This window comes from Sphaeramia orbicularis, chromosome 1 (genome assembly GCF_902148855.1).
Source record: "Sphaeramia orbicularis chromosome 1, fSphaOr1.1, whole genome shotgun sequence".
In the NCBI taxonomy this organism is placed as follows: Eukaryota; Metazoa; Chordata; class Actinopteri; order Kurtiformes; family Apogonidae; genus Sphaeramia; species Sphaeramia orbicularis.
The window spans coordinates 6,702,133-6,715,938 of NC_043957.1; the positions used below are offsets into that span (position 1 = coordinate 6,702,133).

The 13,806-nt window shown below is 34.9% G+C and overlaps 1 protein-coding gene across 1 annotated transcript in view; it reads left to right on the plus strand.

Annotated features, from left to right (window-relative positions):
* The window catches only part of man2b1 (mannosidase, alpha, class 2B, member 1), a 38,505-nt gene that overhangs the window by 23,285 nt on the left and 1,414 nt on the right, over positions 1–13,806 (plus strand). Inside the window, exons 17-22 of the mRNA XM_030145518.1 lie at positions 1,811–1,912; positions 3,078–3,165; positions 4,608–4,688; positions 5,088–5,312; positions 10,543–10,692; positions 11,942–12,044. Of these exons, the coding sequence (XP_030001378.1) occupies positions 1,811–1,912; positions 3,078–3,165; positions 4,608–4,688; positions 5,088–5,312; positions 10,543–10,692; positions 11,942–12,044 (749 nt within the window). The remainder of the gene's footprint in view (positions 1–1,810; positions 1,913–3,077; positions 3,166–4,607; positions 4,689–5,087; positions 5,313–10,542; positions 10,693–11,941; positions 12,045–13,806) is intronic.

Below are 13,806 nucleotides of genomic sequence, written 5' to 3' on the forward strand. Positions count from 1 at the left end.
TATTATATTAATATTACACAATATAATACATTATTTATGATCATATCATATAATAAATCTTAATTCATACTTTCATCATATTTCCTGAACATTTTAGTTTTGATTATTTTTTTTAAGGGTATTATTTGATTTCATTGTTTAGGTTAAGTCATTCAGATCCTTTCACAGATATAACCTTCCATCGCTTTGGTCCCGAATCTTGGTTTTTTGAAAATGTCTAATCCTTTGAGGTTGTGGTGACAGGGTGGACAGTCTTATCTAAAGTTTATTCTAAAGTTAACAATAACTCTTTTTTTGTATGTATTATTATTTTTTGCTTTCTTGAATTTTCATTTCTAAATTTTGTTGTGCGAAGAAGCCAATTAGTAGCAATCAGGAAGCTTGTACCATTTCCATATTCTAAATAAATCAATTTTAAAAAAATGTCCACATGTTGGACCTTGAGTTGGTAAAGTAGGCCATGTTTGAAGACGACTGTGGAATGTTCAACAAATATTTGTAGATTTTCTGAAAAGTTTTATATTAAAACATATTTAGTGGTAACAGGGTGGACATGCTAAGACCACATCTACGTACAAACACAAAACTATAAAAATATAAATGTAAATACTAAACACTGTCATAGACTGTTTCCACCTCCAATGAAGACACTTAAAAGGATGATGATGTCATCAGTGATGTCATCAACCAGATTACTAAAGGGGCGGTTCCCCAAAGTAACAGGGTGGACAGCGATGTCAAGGACACGTGTAGAATGTTAAATATTATGATGAAAATAAAATATAAATGATCAAAATTCCTTTTTTGTTTTTTTTCCATTCTTTGTTTATTTGTTAAAGCGTGTCATACAAAACTTCCCTTATCGGATACAATTCAATATCCACACATCAAATTTTTTTGCACTGAAATTAAGTATCTGAATTTTTTTTGCACTGAAATTAAATATCTGGATTTTTTTTTGCACTGAAATTAAGTATCTGAATTTTTTTGCAATGAAACTAAATATCTGGATTTTTTTTTTTTGCACTGAAATTAAGTATCTGAATTTTTTTTGCACTGAAATTAAGTATCTGGATTTTTTTTTTTGCACTGAAATTAAGTATCTGAATTTTTTTTTTGCACTGAAATTAAGTATCTGAATTTTTTTTTTTGCACTGAAATTAAGTATCTGAATTTTTTTTTGCACTGAAATTAAGTATCTGGATTTTTTTTTTTGCACTGAAATTAAGTATCTGAATTTTTTTTGCACTGAAATTAAGTATCTGAATTGTTTGTCTCTCAATTCAACTTTGTTTATAAATTTAGAATTAAAAAAATTCAGGTGCAAAAAATTCAGATACTTAATTTCAGTGCAAAAAAAAAAATCAGTGCTAGAAATTCACTGGCTTTTATAATTCAAAATCTGATGACACTGATTTACTTCCATATACTTCAGGCCAAAATGATTTGTTTTATGGAAAAACCCTGTGAAGTATAACGACAACATCTAAAAAGTATTACATTTTTTTAATTTAAATACTAAAGTTAGAAGTGCAGTGTGAAGGACATGAACAGATCAGGTACATTCACTCAAATAAATGTGTATAAAATAATCAAACCGTATTTCAACAGGTTTAAACTTGTACTGATATATGTGGAAGTGTTTGTTCATTCATAATAAAAAAAACAACAAAACAGGATTTCATTATTTTACAATGTGTTCATAGTGACAGTCAGATTCTGCACCAAAGGCTTATGGGTAATATTGACCCATATCTGCTTTTTGATTGGCTAATTAACGCCGCCTCATCGCTCTCCTTTTGTCCATCAGCGACGACCTGGGAAAGGAGGTGATCACTCGTATCGACACCAGCATCGAATCCTCTGAAATCTTCTACACCGACTCCAACGGCCGAGAGGTGCTGCAGAGGAAGTAAGTGTGCGGCCTTTGAAGGAGGCGTTAGCACCGGAGGATTTCATGGATTTGTTTTATTTATTCATGTATGTGTGAGGGACAGTCCAGTCAAACATACTGGACACAGACTGCAGGTAAATGTGTCCCAGATCTGATGGTTTCACCCACATGTGATCTGTATCTGATCTGTTACAGTCTGAACAGCACTAATCTGACCCAGACCACTTTCATATGCGGTCCTAAATCTGACCCGGACCACTTTCATATGCGGTCCTAAATCTGACCCCAACCACTTTCATATGTGGTCCTAAATCTGACCCGGACCACTTTCATATGCGGTCCTAAATCTGACCCCGACCACTTTCATATGTGGTCCTAAATCTGACCCCAACCACTTTCATATGTGGTCCTAAATCTGACCCGGACCACTTTCATATGCGGTCCTAAATCTGACCCCAACCACTTTCATATGTGGTCCTAAATCTGACCCGGACCACTTTCATATATGGTCCTAAATCTGACCCGGACCACTTTCATATGCGGTCCTAAATCTGACCCCGACCTCTTTCATATGTGGTCCTAAATCTGACCCGGACCACTTTCATACGTGGTCCTAAATCTGACCCGGACCACTTTTATACGTGGTCCTAAATCTGACCCGGACCACTTTCATACGTGGTCCTAAATCTGACCCCGACCACTTTCATACGTGGTCCTAAATCTAACCCTGACCGCTTTCATACGTGGTCCTAAATCTGACCCCGACCACTTTCATATGCGGTCCTAAATCTGACCCCGACCACTTTCATATGCGGTCCTAAATCTGACCCCGACCACTTTCATATGCGGTCCTAAATCTGACCCGGACCACTTTCACATGTGGTCCTAAATCTGATACATATCAAGTGATGATTCAACACTGTTACTGTTATCAGATACATTTATTTGTTCTAAAGCAAATGTAAAACACAGTGAAGTCATGGTCATTTTTATTGAATTTCTGGGTTTGTATTTTTCTGAATTAAAATGAATGTTGTATTATTTATTATTATACTCTCCTGTTTATAGTACAGTGTCCTTGAGTGCCAAGAAAGGTGCCCAGAAATAAAACTTCTTCTCCTCCTCCTCCTCCTCCTCCTCCTCTGTGTTTGTCTGAACTGATTTGTGAATTGTTTTCCTGCAGGAAAGACTTCAGACCCACTTGGCACTTGAAGCAGTCAGAACCCATCGCTGGAAACTATTATCCGATCAACTCCAGAGCGTACATCAAGGTATGAGGAGAAGTTTAAAGAAAAAGATTTAGCATTTATACGATGATCAAAAAAAAAAGGATAAACCATGTTCTTCTCATTTCAGATTTGTTTTTTATGTGTGTATCCTTGTTTTCATCGTCTTAAAAAGTGAATTATTTACATCACGGGTGTCAAACATACGGCCCGTGGTCTAAAAGCGGCCGGCAAAGGGTCCACTCCGGCCTCTGGGATGAATTTGTGAAATGGAAAAATTACACTGAATATCATTAACAATTATTTCAGTTCAGGTTCAACACTCAGACCAATATCCAGTCCAACTTTATTTATAAAGCACTTTAAAACAACCACAGTGGACCAAAGTGCTGTACAGAAGAATAATATACAAATTAATAAAAACATTAAAAAAACAATCAAATCAAGTCAAATAAATAAAACAAGTTAAAATATAAAAACAGAAACAAAATGTCAACGCTGCACGAGTGTTAAAAGGCCGAGGAGAACAGGTGGGTTTTAAGAAGAGATTTAAATATGATCTGAAGTGGGTCAGAACCAGTAAAATACGATCATAATAAAATATAAATACGGACAATGACTAATGTTTGTCTTTGTTTTAGTGTAAAAGAGTAAAAGTACATGAAAATATTTACATTTACACACTGTCCTTTTACAAAAAGTGTGAATAATCTGAACAAATGAAATGTCTTAAGAAAAATAAGTGGAATTTTAACATCATTTTGTTGGCGTTTCCCAAATTTTTGCTCATTTTTGTGCATGTTTTATTCTTGTTGTTTATTTTGCACATATTTGTTAATTTTTGTTTATTTCTGTTCATTTTTAGCATAATTTCTAAGTTATATTGTTGTTTTACTGATCTGACCTGTTTGAGAACAGATTGGGCTGTGAATAAAATATGACTGTTCCAAATTTTTGTCTTTGTTTTAGTGTAAAAAAAAAAAAAAAAAAAAAATACATGAAAACTTTTACATTTACAAACTACCCTTTTACAAAAAACAACCTGAAATATTTTAATATAAATCAGTGTAATTGGACCAATATTCTGTCTGTTATTAAATGTTTTGTGTGTTTGTAGATCCACTGTGATCTGTACGTTATAATGTGCATGTTAAAATGATAAACTGAGGCAGAATAGTGTTAAAAGTACATTTATTTTTCTGAATAAATGTCATTTTTTTCAGGTTTGTTCATGTTCTTCAGATTTCTTTAAAGGATAGTTTGTAAATATAAACATTTTCATCATGTAACTTTACTTTTCTCACTCAAAAACATAGAGGAAAGTTTGGAGTTGACATTAATTATATTTTATTCTGTTGTTATTTTGCTGGTTCTGATCTGCTTCAGGTCATATTGGTCTGAATATGGAACTGAACTAACATGAGTCTGACTCCTGCTCTGATCTACCTTCTAGTTTTAATGTCTGACACTCTGTTTTTGTTTTCCAGGACGATGTCGACCAGCTCACCGTGGTAACCGATCGCTCTCAGGGAGGAAGCAGCATCCACAACGGTTCCCTGGAGATCATGGTGAGACCCTGAAACTGAAGCCCCCACATCTACCCTTTGTTTTGTTTTGGGGTTTTTGTGTTTATTTATTTCAAATATTGCATTAAAATCACACAAATTGTTGTACATATCAAGGATAGACTGTCCATTTTGCAGCAGCATTTCACATTAAACTAAACTCTGTCCATTTCATAACAATAATTCACATATTAAAAAACAAAAATAAGCTCTGTCCTTTTTACAACAATATTACACATATTAAAAACACAAGTAAACTACCCGTTTCATAGCAATAATGCACAAAAGTAAACTGTCATTTCTTAGCAGTAACACACTTATCAAAAACAATGTCCAATTCATAACCATACCCATATATTAAAAAAAACACACACATGTGACCTGTAACTCCGCCCCCTCCAGCTGCACCGCCGCCTGCTGTACGATGACGTCCGCGGCGTGGCCGAACCCCTCAACGAGACCTCCGCCATCTTCCCCGAAGGCCTGGTGGTCCGTGGTCGCCTTCTGCTGTCCCTGGACCGCCCGGCCAGCGCCGCCGACAAACACCGCCCCCTGGCCCAGGAGATGGTACTGCAGCCGCTACTGACGTTCACCGACGGAGACCTGCACCCCGACGCCAAACTGGAGGTGGGAGGGGGAGGGGGAGGGGTTAGAACAGGGGTGTCAAACTCATTGTATCTCAGGTTCCACATTCAGCCCAAACTGATCTCCAGTGGATCAGAACCAGTAAAATAATAACAGAAAAACGTATAAATAATAATGACTACAAATTTTTGTCTTGGTTTAATGTGAAAAAATAATATTCAAGATTCAAGAAGTTTATTGTCATATACACAGCAGTACTGAGCAATGCAGTTCTTACTCTGAGTTCCCTTTACACGACTAACGTAAACAGTTAAACAAAACTAAATAACTAAAATTACAGTATACCTATAAATAATGACAACTCCAAATTTGTCTTTTTGATTTAGTGCAAATAAAAAAAGTTAAATTCTGAAAATCTTAAGTTACAAACCATCCAAACAAAACCTGAAATTTCTTAAGAAAAATAAGTGCATTATACATGTTCATTACAGGTCAGATCTACAAAGACACACAACAGTAGTAACAGGTAGAATATTATTAAAATTGCACTTCATTTTCTTTATATTTCAAATTTGTGCAGGTTATTCACATTTTATTGATAATGTAAATATTTTTATAATTTAATGTTATTTTTTGCACTAAAACAAAGAAATTTGTAGTTGTCATTATTTATAGCCATAATGTAATAAAATTTTCTTCTAGGTTTAATGTGAAAAAAAATGATGAGTCATTATTTATAGGTTATTATGTTATTATTTTATATATATGTATTTCATTTATATATTTTTCGTGTGGATGTACGGTTGTGTTTTCTATTTTCTGTAACTTCTGCTGTTGTCTTGGCCAGGACACTGTTGAAAAAGACAGTTTTAATCTCAGTGAGCTTTGTAGAGGTTAAATAAAATATAAATCTTTTACTTTGGCTCATATTGGTCTGTATGTGGAACCTGAACTAAAACCAGTTCAACATCCTTGACTTAATATCTTCAGTGTAATTTTTACACTTTGTAAATTCATCCCGTGGGTCTGATCGGACCGTTTAGTGGGCCGGTTTTGGTCCGTGGGCCGTATGTTTGACACCCCTGGGTTATCTGATATCCTTCTACAGGGTGTCCTTTAAGTGTCTTTACAATTTAACACATTTATTACAAAAGCAAATGAACAGACAAATCTGTAGGAATTATTACATAATTTTAGGGGTTTATTTAACAGAACGGAATCTGAACAACGCAAATGCAACATGATTAAAAACTCTGATAACACTGAGTACTTAGAACTAATCTGATTAACAGATCACATCAATAACTTTTGCAATAATTATTAAAAGGAGGCAAGGGCTGTTGTTTTTTTTTTGTTTTTTTTTTTACTCTTTATTTTAATGTTTTGAAACACTTTTACAGTGCATAACAACACTTAATAACAAAAAAAAGGGAAAAAAAAAAAAAAAAAGGGGGGGGGGACCCACACAATAAAACAAGGGGGATGTTGTTCCTTATACATTCGACAGTTTTTCCATACTCAATCTGATATCAAGAATTTCTGTCCTTGAATATGATCCATTTCTCCCATCTTCGCTTGAAAGTTCCCATCTTAATCCTCAGTTGAAATGTTAATTTTTCCATGGAGTATATTTCCTCTATAATGTCCAGCCATTGTTGTAGTCGTAGAGGGTCACTTTTTAACCAGTTCCTTGTGATTACCTTTTTACAGGCAAGAATTAAAATTTTAAATAAGTAAATGTCTTCTCTTTTAATTATGTCATCAGGTATTAGACCAAGGTAGATAGTCTGAGGGTCCATTGGAATTTTATAATTTAAAATATTCTCCATTGTCTGAAAAACATGGTTCCAAAACATTTGCATTTTTACACATGTCCAGAAGATATGCGAGTGTTTGGCATTCATGTGTCCACATCCTCTCCAACATTGCTGCTGTTTTCCCAGTTGTTTGCTTTTAATATTTGGTGTAATAAAGAAGCGAATGAGGTTTTTCCAGCCAAATTCTCGCCAACCTTTAGAGCTGGTGGATGTTAGCTGTGTTTTGCACATAGAATGCCACTCACTTTCAGACAGAGTAATATTCAATTCAGATTCCCATTTCGATTTAACATAATATGAATTCACACCATTACATTTTTGTAGACCCTGATATAATTTAGACACAGTCTTAGTGGGTGTGTGTTTGTAAGCTCCTGTAAAGACCTTGATCAGTTCACTGCCCTCTGATAAGTTACTTTTAATCTCTCTGTCAAAAAAATGTTTTACCTGTAAATATCCATACTGATCCTTATCCTCCAAATTATATTGTTTTTTTATTTTATCAAATGATTGAAAAGTTTTCCCCTCAATGAGTGTACAAATGGCTGTTATTCCCTTTTCTCTCCACCTCAAAAATCTATTATCAGATTTAGCAGGGGTGAATTTATCTGACTGGGAAGGCCATACCAGGAGCTTACTATCATTTTCCAAATTATATTTCTTAATAATCACATTCCATATTCTCAATTGTTCTTTTATGATGTCATTATCTCCCTTATATTCTGTGTGTTCTTTACCCCCTAAACAAGCCTGAGGTTGTGAAATGTCTAAATTTAAATCAATATGTTTCCATTTGGCTTGATACTCAGGGGAACACCAATTTACAATACACCTCATTTGGGCTGCGTAGTAATACTGTTTCAGATTAGGTAAAGCTAGACCTCCTTCCAATTTTCCCAACTGAAGTGTTTTAAGTTTTACCCTTGGTTTTGTCCCAGCCCAAATAAATCTAGATACTAATTTGTCCCACGTCACAAACTGAGAGTCAGGGATTCGGACCGGAAGTGATAAAAAGAGATAGAGTAGTCTAGGCAATAGATTCATTTTCACCACCTCTATCCTTGAACTCAAATCTAGTGTTAATGTTGACCAATTTATTATATCTTTCTGTATTCTATTATTTATTACCTTGTAATTTATCTCATACAGTCTATACAAGTCTTGAGTGATTAGTATCCCCAAGTATTTTATTATTTTTGTATCCCACTTTAATTTATATTTATGCCTGATGGTTTTACTTGGAGTATAATTTATACCCAGTATTTGCGTTTTTAAAACATTCAGTTTGTAACCTGACATTTTCCCAAAATTTTCTAAAACTGTCATAAGTTTAGGAAGTGTTGAGTTCGGGTTTTGAAGGAAGGCGATAACATCGTCCGCAAATAATCCAATTATATGTTCCTTTTTAGCCAAATTTATTCCTTTCAGGTCTTTATGTTGTCTGATTTCTTGAGCTAACAGCTCAATAAACACTGCAAAAAGTGAAGGACTCAGGCAACACCCCTGTCGTGTGCCTCTATAAAGTTTAAAGCTGTCCGTAAGTTGTCCATTAATCTTTATCCTAGCAGATGGGTCACTATAGAGAGCCTGTATACACCTAATGAATTGGTCATTAAAGCCCATTCTTTCCAATACATTAAAAAGAAAAGGCCAAATAACCCTATCAAACGCCTTTTCTGCATCCAGGCTGACCAATGCTGCGTTTAGATTTTGTTTATTGGCGTATTCAATAATATGGAGGGTTCGTCTGATATTGTCCTGTGTTTGTCTGCCTTTAATAAATCCTGTCTGGTCCTCATTAATTAGGTCTGGTAAGTGAGATTCAAGTCGTTTAGCAATTATAGAAGTGAATATTTTATAATCTACATTCAATATAGAGATCGGCCGATAAGATTCACATTGTTCTTTATTTTTTCCTTCTTTTGGGATCACTGAAATTACTGCTTCTTTCCATGAAGGTGGTATCTTAGCCTCTCTTAGTGTCCAGTTTAGTGATTCCAGTAACACTGGGGCTAGATCCTCATTAAAGATCTTATACCACTCATTAGGGAAGCCATCACAACCTGGGCTTTTATTATTTTTTAGTTTACTAATAGCTTTATCTAGTTCTTGTCTTGTGATCGGAGCTGTTAATTTAGTATTCTGTATATTGCCTATGGAGGGTAGATCTAGCTTTGATAAATAAGGGCTGTTGTTTTTAGTTCAGTTTGTTTGTTTGTTAACACGTTAGCAGCTAAACTATTGGTTGAATTCAGACCAAATGAGGTTTATAGATTACCAGTGTCCCAGAATAGATGTGATTACATTTTTGGGAAAAGCAGGTCAAAGTTCACTTTTTTTATGATTTTTTTTTTTTTTTAAGGTCTCCCTATTTACTTAGAATTGGTGAATGTTTCAAGTTTATTTGTCATGTGCGTTCAGGGTTCAAGTACCACAAGTACTCTGCCCAATATCAAAAAATAAATAACAAACAAATAACAATAACAATCACAGCATCATTAAAAATACTTAACAATAAATGGCACTAGCCCTCCTATTGTAATACAGCAACACAAAATAAATAAATACAGTGATAAAAACATGCAAAATACTTGAGGGGTGGGGCTTGTTGTGCCTGGCACCACTTGTTTAAACTGTACAGACAGTTTGTGGACACCCTGTATGTGTGGGACAAAAGGTGGAGGTGACTCAAACATTCCTCTGTTTCCTCTGAGGAAATAAGGCGATTAAATGTTCTGATTCTTTTACTCTGTTCATTAGTCATTTGTAACATAGTCTACAGCACCACCTGCTGATGAAACACAGTATTACAGCAGTGGAAAAAAGTGTTCAGACACCCAGAAAATTCATACATCCTCCAATACTATCATGAAATATAACATTATCCTCATATTATAATATTATAACTGTCTAACGCAGACACAAATGGACAAAAGTCTGTGGACACGATGAATTCAGGTGTTCGTTCGTTCTGCTGTCTGAACCTAACCTTATGGATGAAGCATCTGACATGCTTTTATATAATAATAATAATAATAATAATAATAATAATAATAATAATAATAGTAATAACTTTATATAGCACCTTTGAAAACTGAGTTTACAAAGTGCGTTGACAGACAAAGCAAAAGTGCACAACAGCAGAATAAAAACATAGCAAACAACACAATAAAAGAGATAAGTACAGCAACATGACAACAGGACTGACTTTGAATGTATCACAGTGGAGAGGGCAGAAATAACAGAACATGATGGTGTCAGATCAACGCAGAAATGAAAGAGTGGAATAAAACATGTGTCAGAATAAATGAATAAGCAACACAGGGTCAAATTAAACATTCAACATTAAAAACATTAAAAAGAGACAACATCACATGAAGGCAAGTCTAAAAAAGTGTGTTTTAAGAAGTGACTTATCCAGCTGTGTGTGTGTGTGTGTGTGTGTGTGTGTGTAGTTCTCTGGTCTGCAGGCTGCGCTGCCCCCTGCTGTCCACCTGCTCACATTGACCCAGTGGGACGCCCAGTCGGTTCTGCTGAGGCTGGAGCATCAGTTCCAGAGCTGGGAGAGTGACGTCAACTCCAAACCTGTCACTGTCAACCTGCAGGTCTGACTCACATGTACACACACACACACACACACACACACATACACACACACACATATGCACATGTAGCTGCTGTACTTGTGCATTGTGAATAACTTAACTAAAACACGATCCTCTCTTTACCTTGCCTTTTATTCTGGCAGAAAACACACAATCAGTCTCATGAAAAGTCTGAATTCCGTTCTCACACTGCCGAGACAAAAACAAAAAAACTCAAAGTTAGCTAACACCACATGTTAATCAGACTACGCACATACAATAAAGAACACTGCCATTCAAAAACATGCTCGACCGACAGGGAGCCACAAACACAACGGTACAAAACAATCATTCAGGTATGAAATCAAAATAAAAAAAATATAAAATAATGACGGGATCAACGTGTGTGTACTCACCAGACAGACAGCACAGCCAAACTGCCACTATCCCCCTGGGGTGCATGAGCCTAGTTCACAGGGGTGTCGTGTTCAATGTCCAGAAAATAAAATTGTAATTACCTCCGCCAAGGAGGTTATGTTTTTGCCAGGGTTTGTTTGTCTGTTTGTCTGTCCGTTAGTGTGCAACATAACTCAAAAAGTTATGGACAGATTTTGATGAAATTTTCAGGGTTTGTTGGAAAATGGGATAAGGAAGAAATGATTAAATTTTGGTGGTGATCAGGGGTGGGGGGCCACGGGGGGGCACAGACCAGAAAATTTCATCAAAATCTGTCCATAACTTTTTGAGTTATGTTGCACACTAACGGACAGACAAACAGACAGACAGACAAACAAACAAACAAACAAACAGACAAACCCTGGCAAAAACATAACCTCCTTGGCGTGGGGGGGCCCACGGGAGGGGCCACTGATCAGCCTTGGCGGAGGTCTGCGCTCTCCGAGTGCTTCTAGTTAACACAATTAAACAGTGTGAGATGGCAAGTGGAATCCGACACTGTATACATTAACTCTGTCACACACACACACACACACACACACACACACACACACTAACCCTATGACTCTGAGAATGATCAGAAACCACATGATAAATGATGAGTTTTATTTTTTATTTTGGAACAGCAGTTTATATTTCACAGTGTTCCCACAGGGTCTTAACGAGTCTGGACTTGACTATAAATAAATAAAAGTTTAATGGATAATTATCTGAGTTCTTCCAGATTTCTTTTAGTTTTTTTAATCGATGCGGTGTGATCCAGTGGATAATTAAAGGAAAACTCACCCTGATCTTCTTCTTTTTCTTTGTGTAGAAGCTGTTTTCTTCTTTGGAAGTTCTGGGCGTGTCTGAGTTGAACCTGTCGGCCAATCAGTGGAAAGACGAGATGAAGCGATTTGAGTGGACGCCACAGAACGGTACAGGACACCCACTCCCACTCAAACACTGTTGGTCTTATTATGGTCCGTACAAAGCTCGATGCTGGACGCTCCAGTAAAAACTACAGACAGACTAGTTTGTCCTAACCTGGAGGAGGAACGGTTTCCTTTGGGTTCAGTTTAAAATGATCCTTTATTAGTTCAATAAAATCTTTACAAGCTCCTCCTGAAGAGTATTTCATCACAAAACTGAAAACAGGACTGATTTAGAAAAAAATAGGCCAAAACTAAAACTACTGGGACCAAATTCAAATACTTGGTTAATTTATTCATTTTAACTTCATGTCAGTCATTTCTTTTGCATATTTGTTCATGTTAATTATTATTTTATTTACTTATTTTGTTTATTTTTCTACATTTAGTTATTAATTTTATTTTTTCTTCAATTTTGTTCAGTTTGTGTCTTATTTTGTTCATGTTACTTATTATTTTGTTGGTTTATTGTTCATTTTTGTTCATTTTATTGATCACGTTGAATGTTTCTGTTCATTTTGTTGCTTATTTTATTCTTTTTTTTTTTTACCGTGTAACTGCTGTTTGGAGTTGAACAGGTGTCAAAAAGCAGCTGGACTGATTTAGAAAAAAAAAAAAAAAAGCCCAGAACTAAAAGTACTGGGACCAAATTCAAATACTAGATGCTTATTTTATTGTTTTTTTTACTTCATTTGTTAATTTTTTGGGGGGGATATTTTTCATGTAATTTATTATTTTGTAAATATTTTTTCCATTTTTGTTCTTTTAGTTGCTTATTTTGTTCATTTTTCTACATTTTGTTTTTTATTGTATTATTTTTTCTTGAATTTTGTTCAGTTTGTGGTTTATTTTGTTCTTGTTATTTATTATTTGGTTGGCTTATTATTCATTTTTGTTCATTTTCTTTATCACTTTTGCTGTTTTTGTTCATTTTGTTGCTTATTTCATTCTTTTTTTGACTGTGGAACTGCTTTATGGAGTTAAACAGGTGTCAAAAAGCAGCTGAACTGATTTATATAAAAAAAAAAAAAACCCAAAACTAAAAGTACTGGGACCAAATTCAAATACTAGATGCTTATTTTATTGTTTTTTTACTTCATTTGTTAATTTTTTGGGAGGATATTTTTCATGTCATTTATTATTTTGTAAATATTTTTTCCGTTTTTGTTCATTTAGTTGCTTATTTTGTTTATTTTTCTACATTTAGTTATTAATTTTGGGGGTTTTTTCTTCAATTTTGTTCAGTTTGTGGCTTATTTTGTTCATGTTACTATTTTGTTGGTTTATTATTAATTTTTGTTCATCTTATTGATCACTTTGGCTGTTTCTATTCATTTTGTTACTTATTTTATTTTATTTTTTTTTGACTTTGTAACTGCTATTTGGAGTTAAACGGGTGTCAAAAAGCAGCTGGACTGATTTAGAAGAAGAAAAAAACAGACTAAAACTAAAACTACTGGGTTTAGAGAAATTTAGATTTTTGAATTTTTGACAAATTTTTAAAATATTAATAATGTTTCTTTCCTTCTACTGGTCCATCTGTTGATGGTTTAGAACATGTCAATGGTTCCAGATATCAGTCTAGTTCCTATTGGTCACTGATAGAAGTCAGATATGGGCTGTGATTGGATGAGTTCAGTTCTGCTTCAGTGAAAGTCCCGCCCACTTGTATAGTTAGATTGATGTGCATCCAGAACCAGGACTGGAACACAGAGCAGATCCAGGACTAGAACATAGAACAGAACCAGTAATGGAACACAGAGCAGAA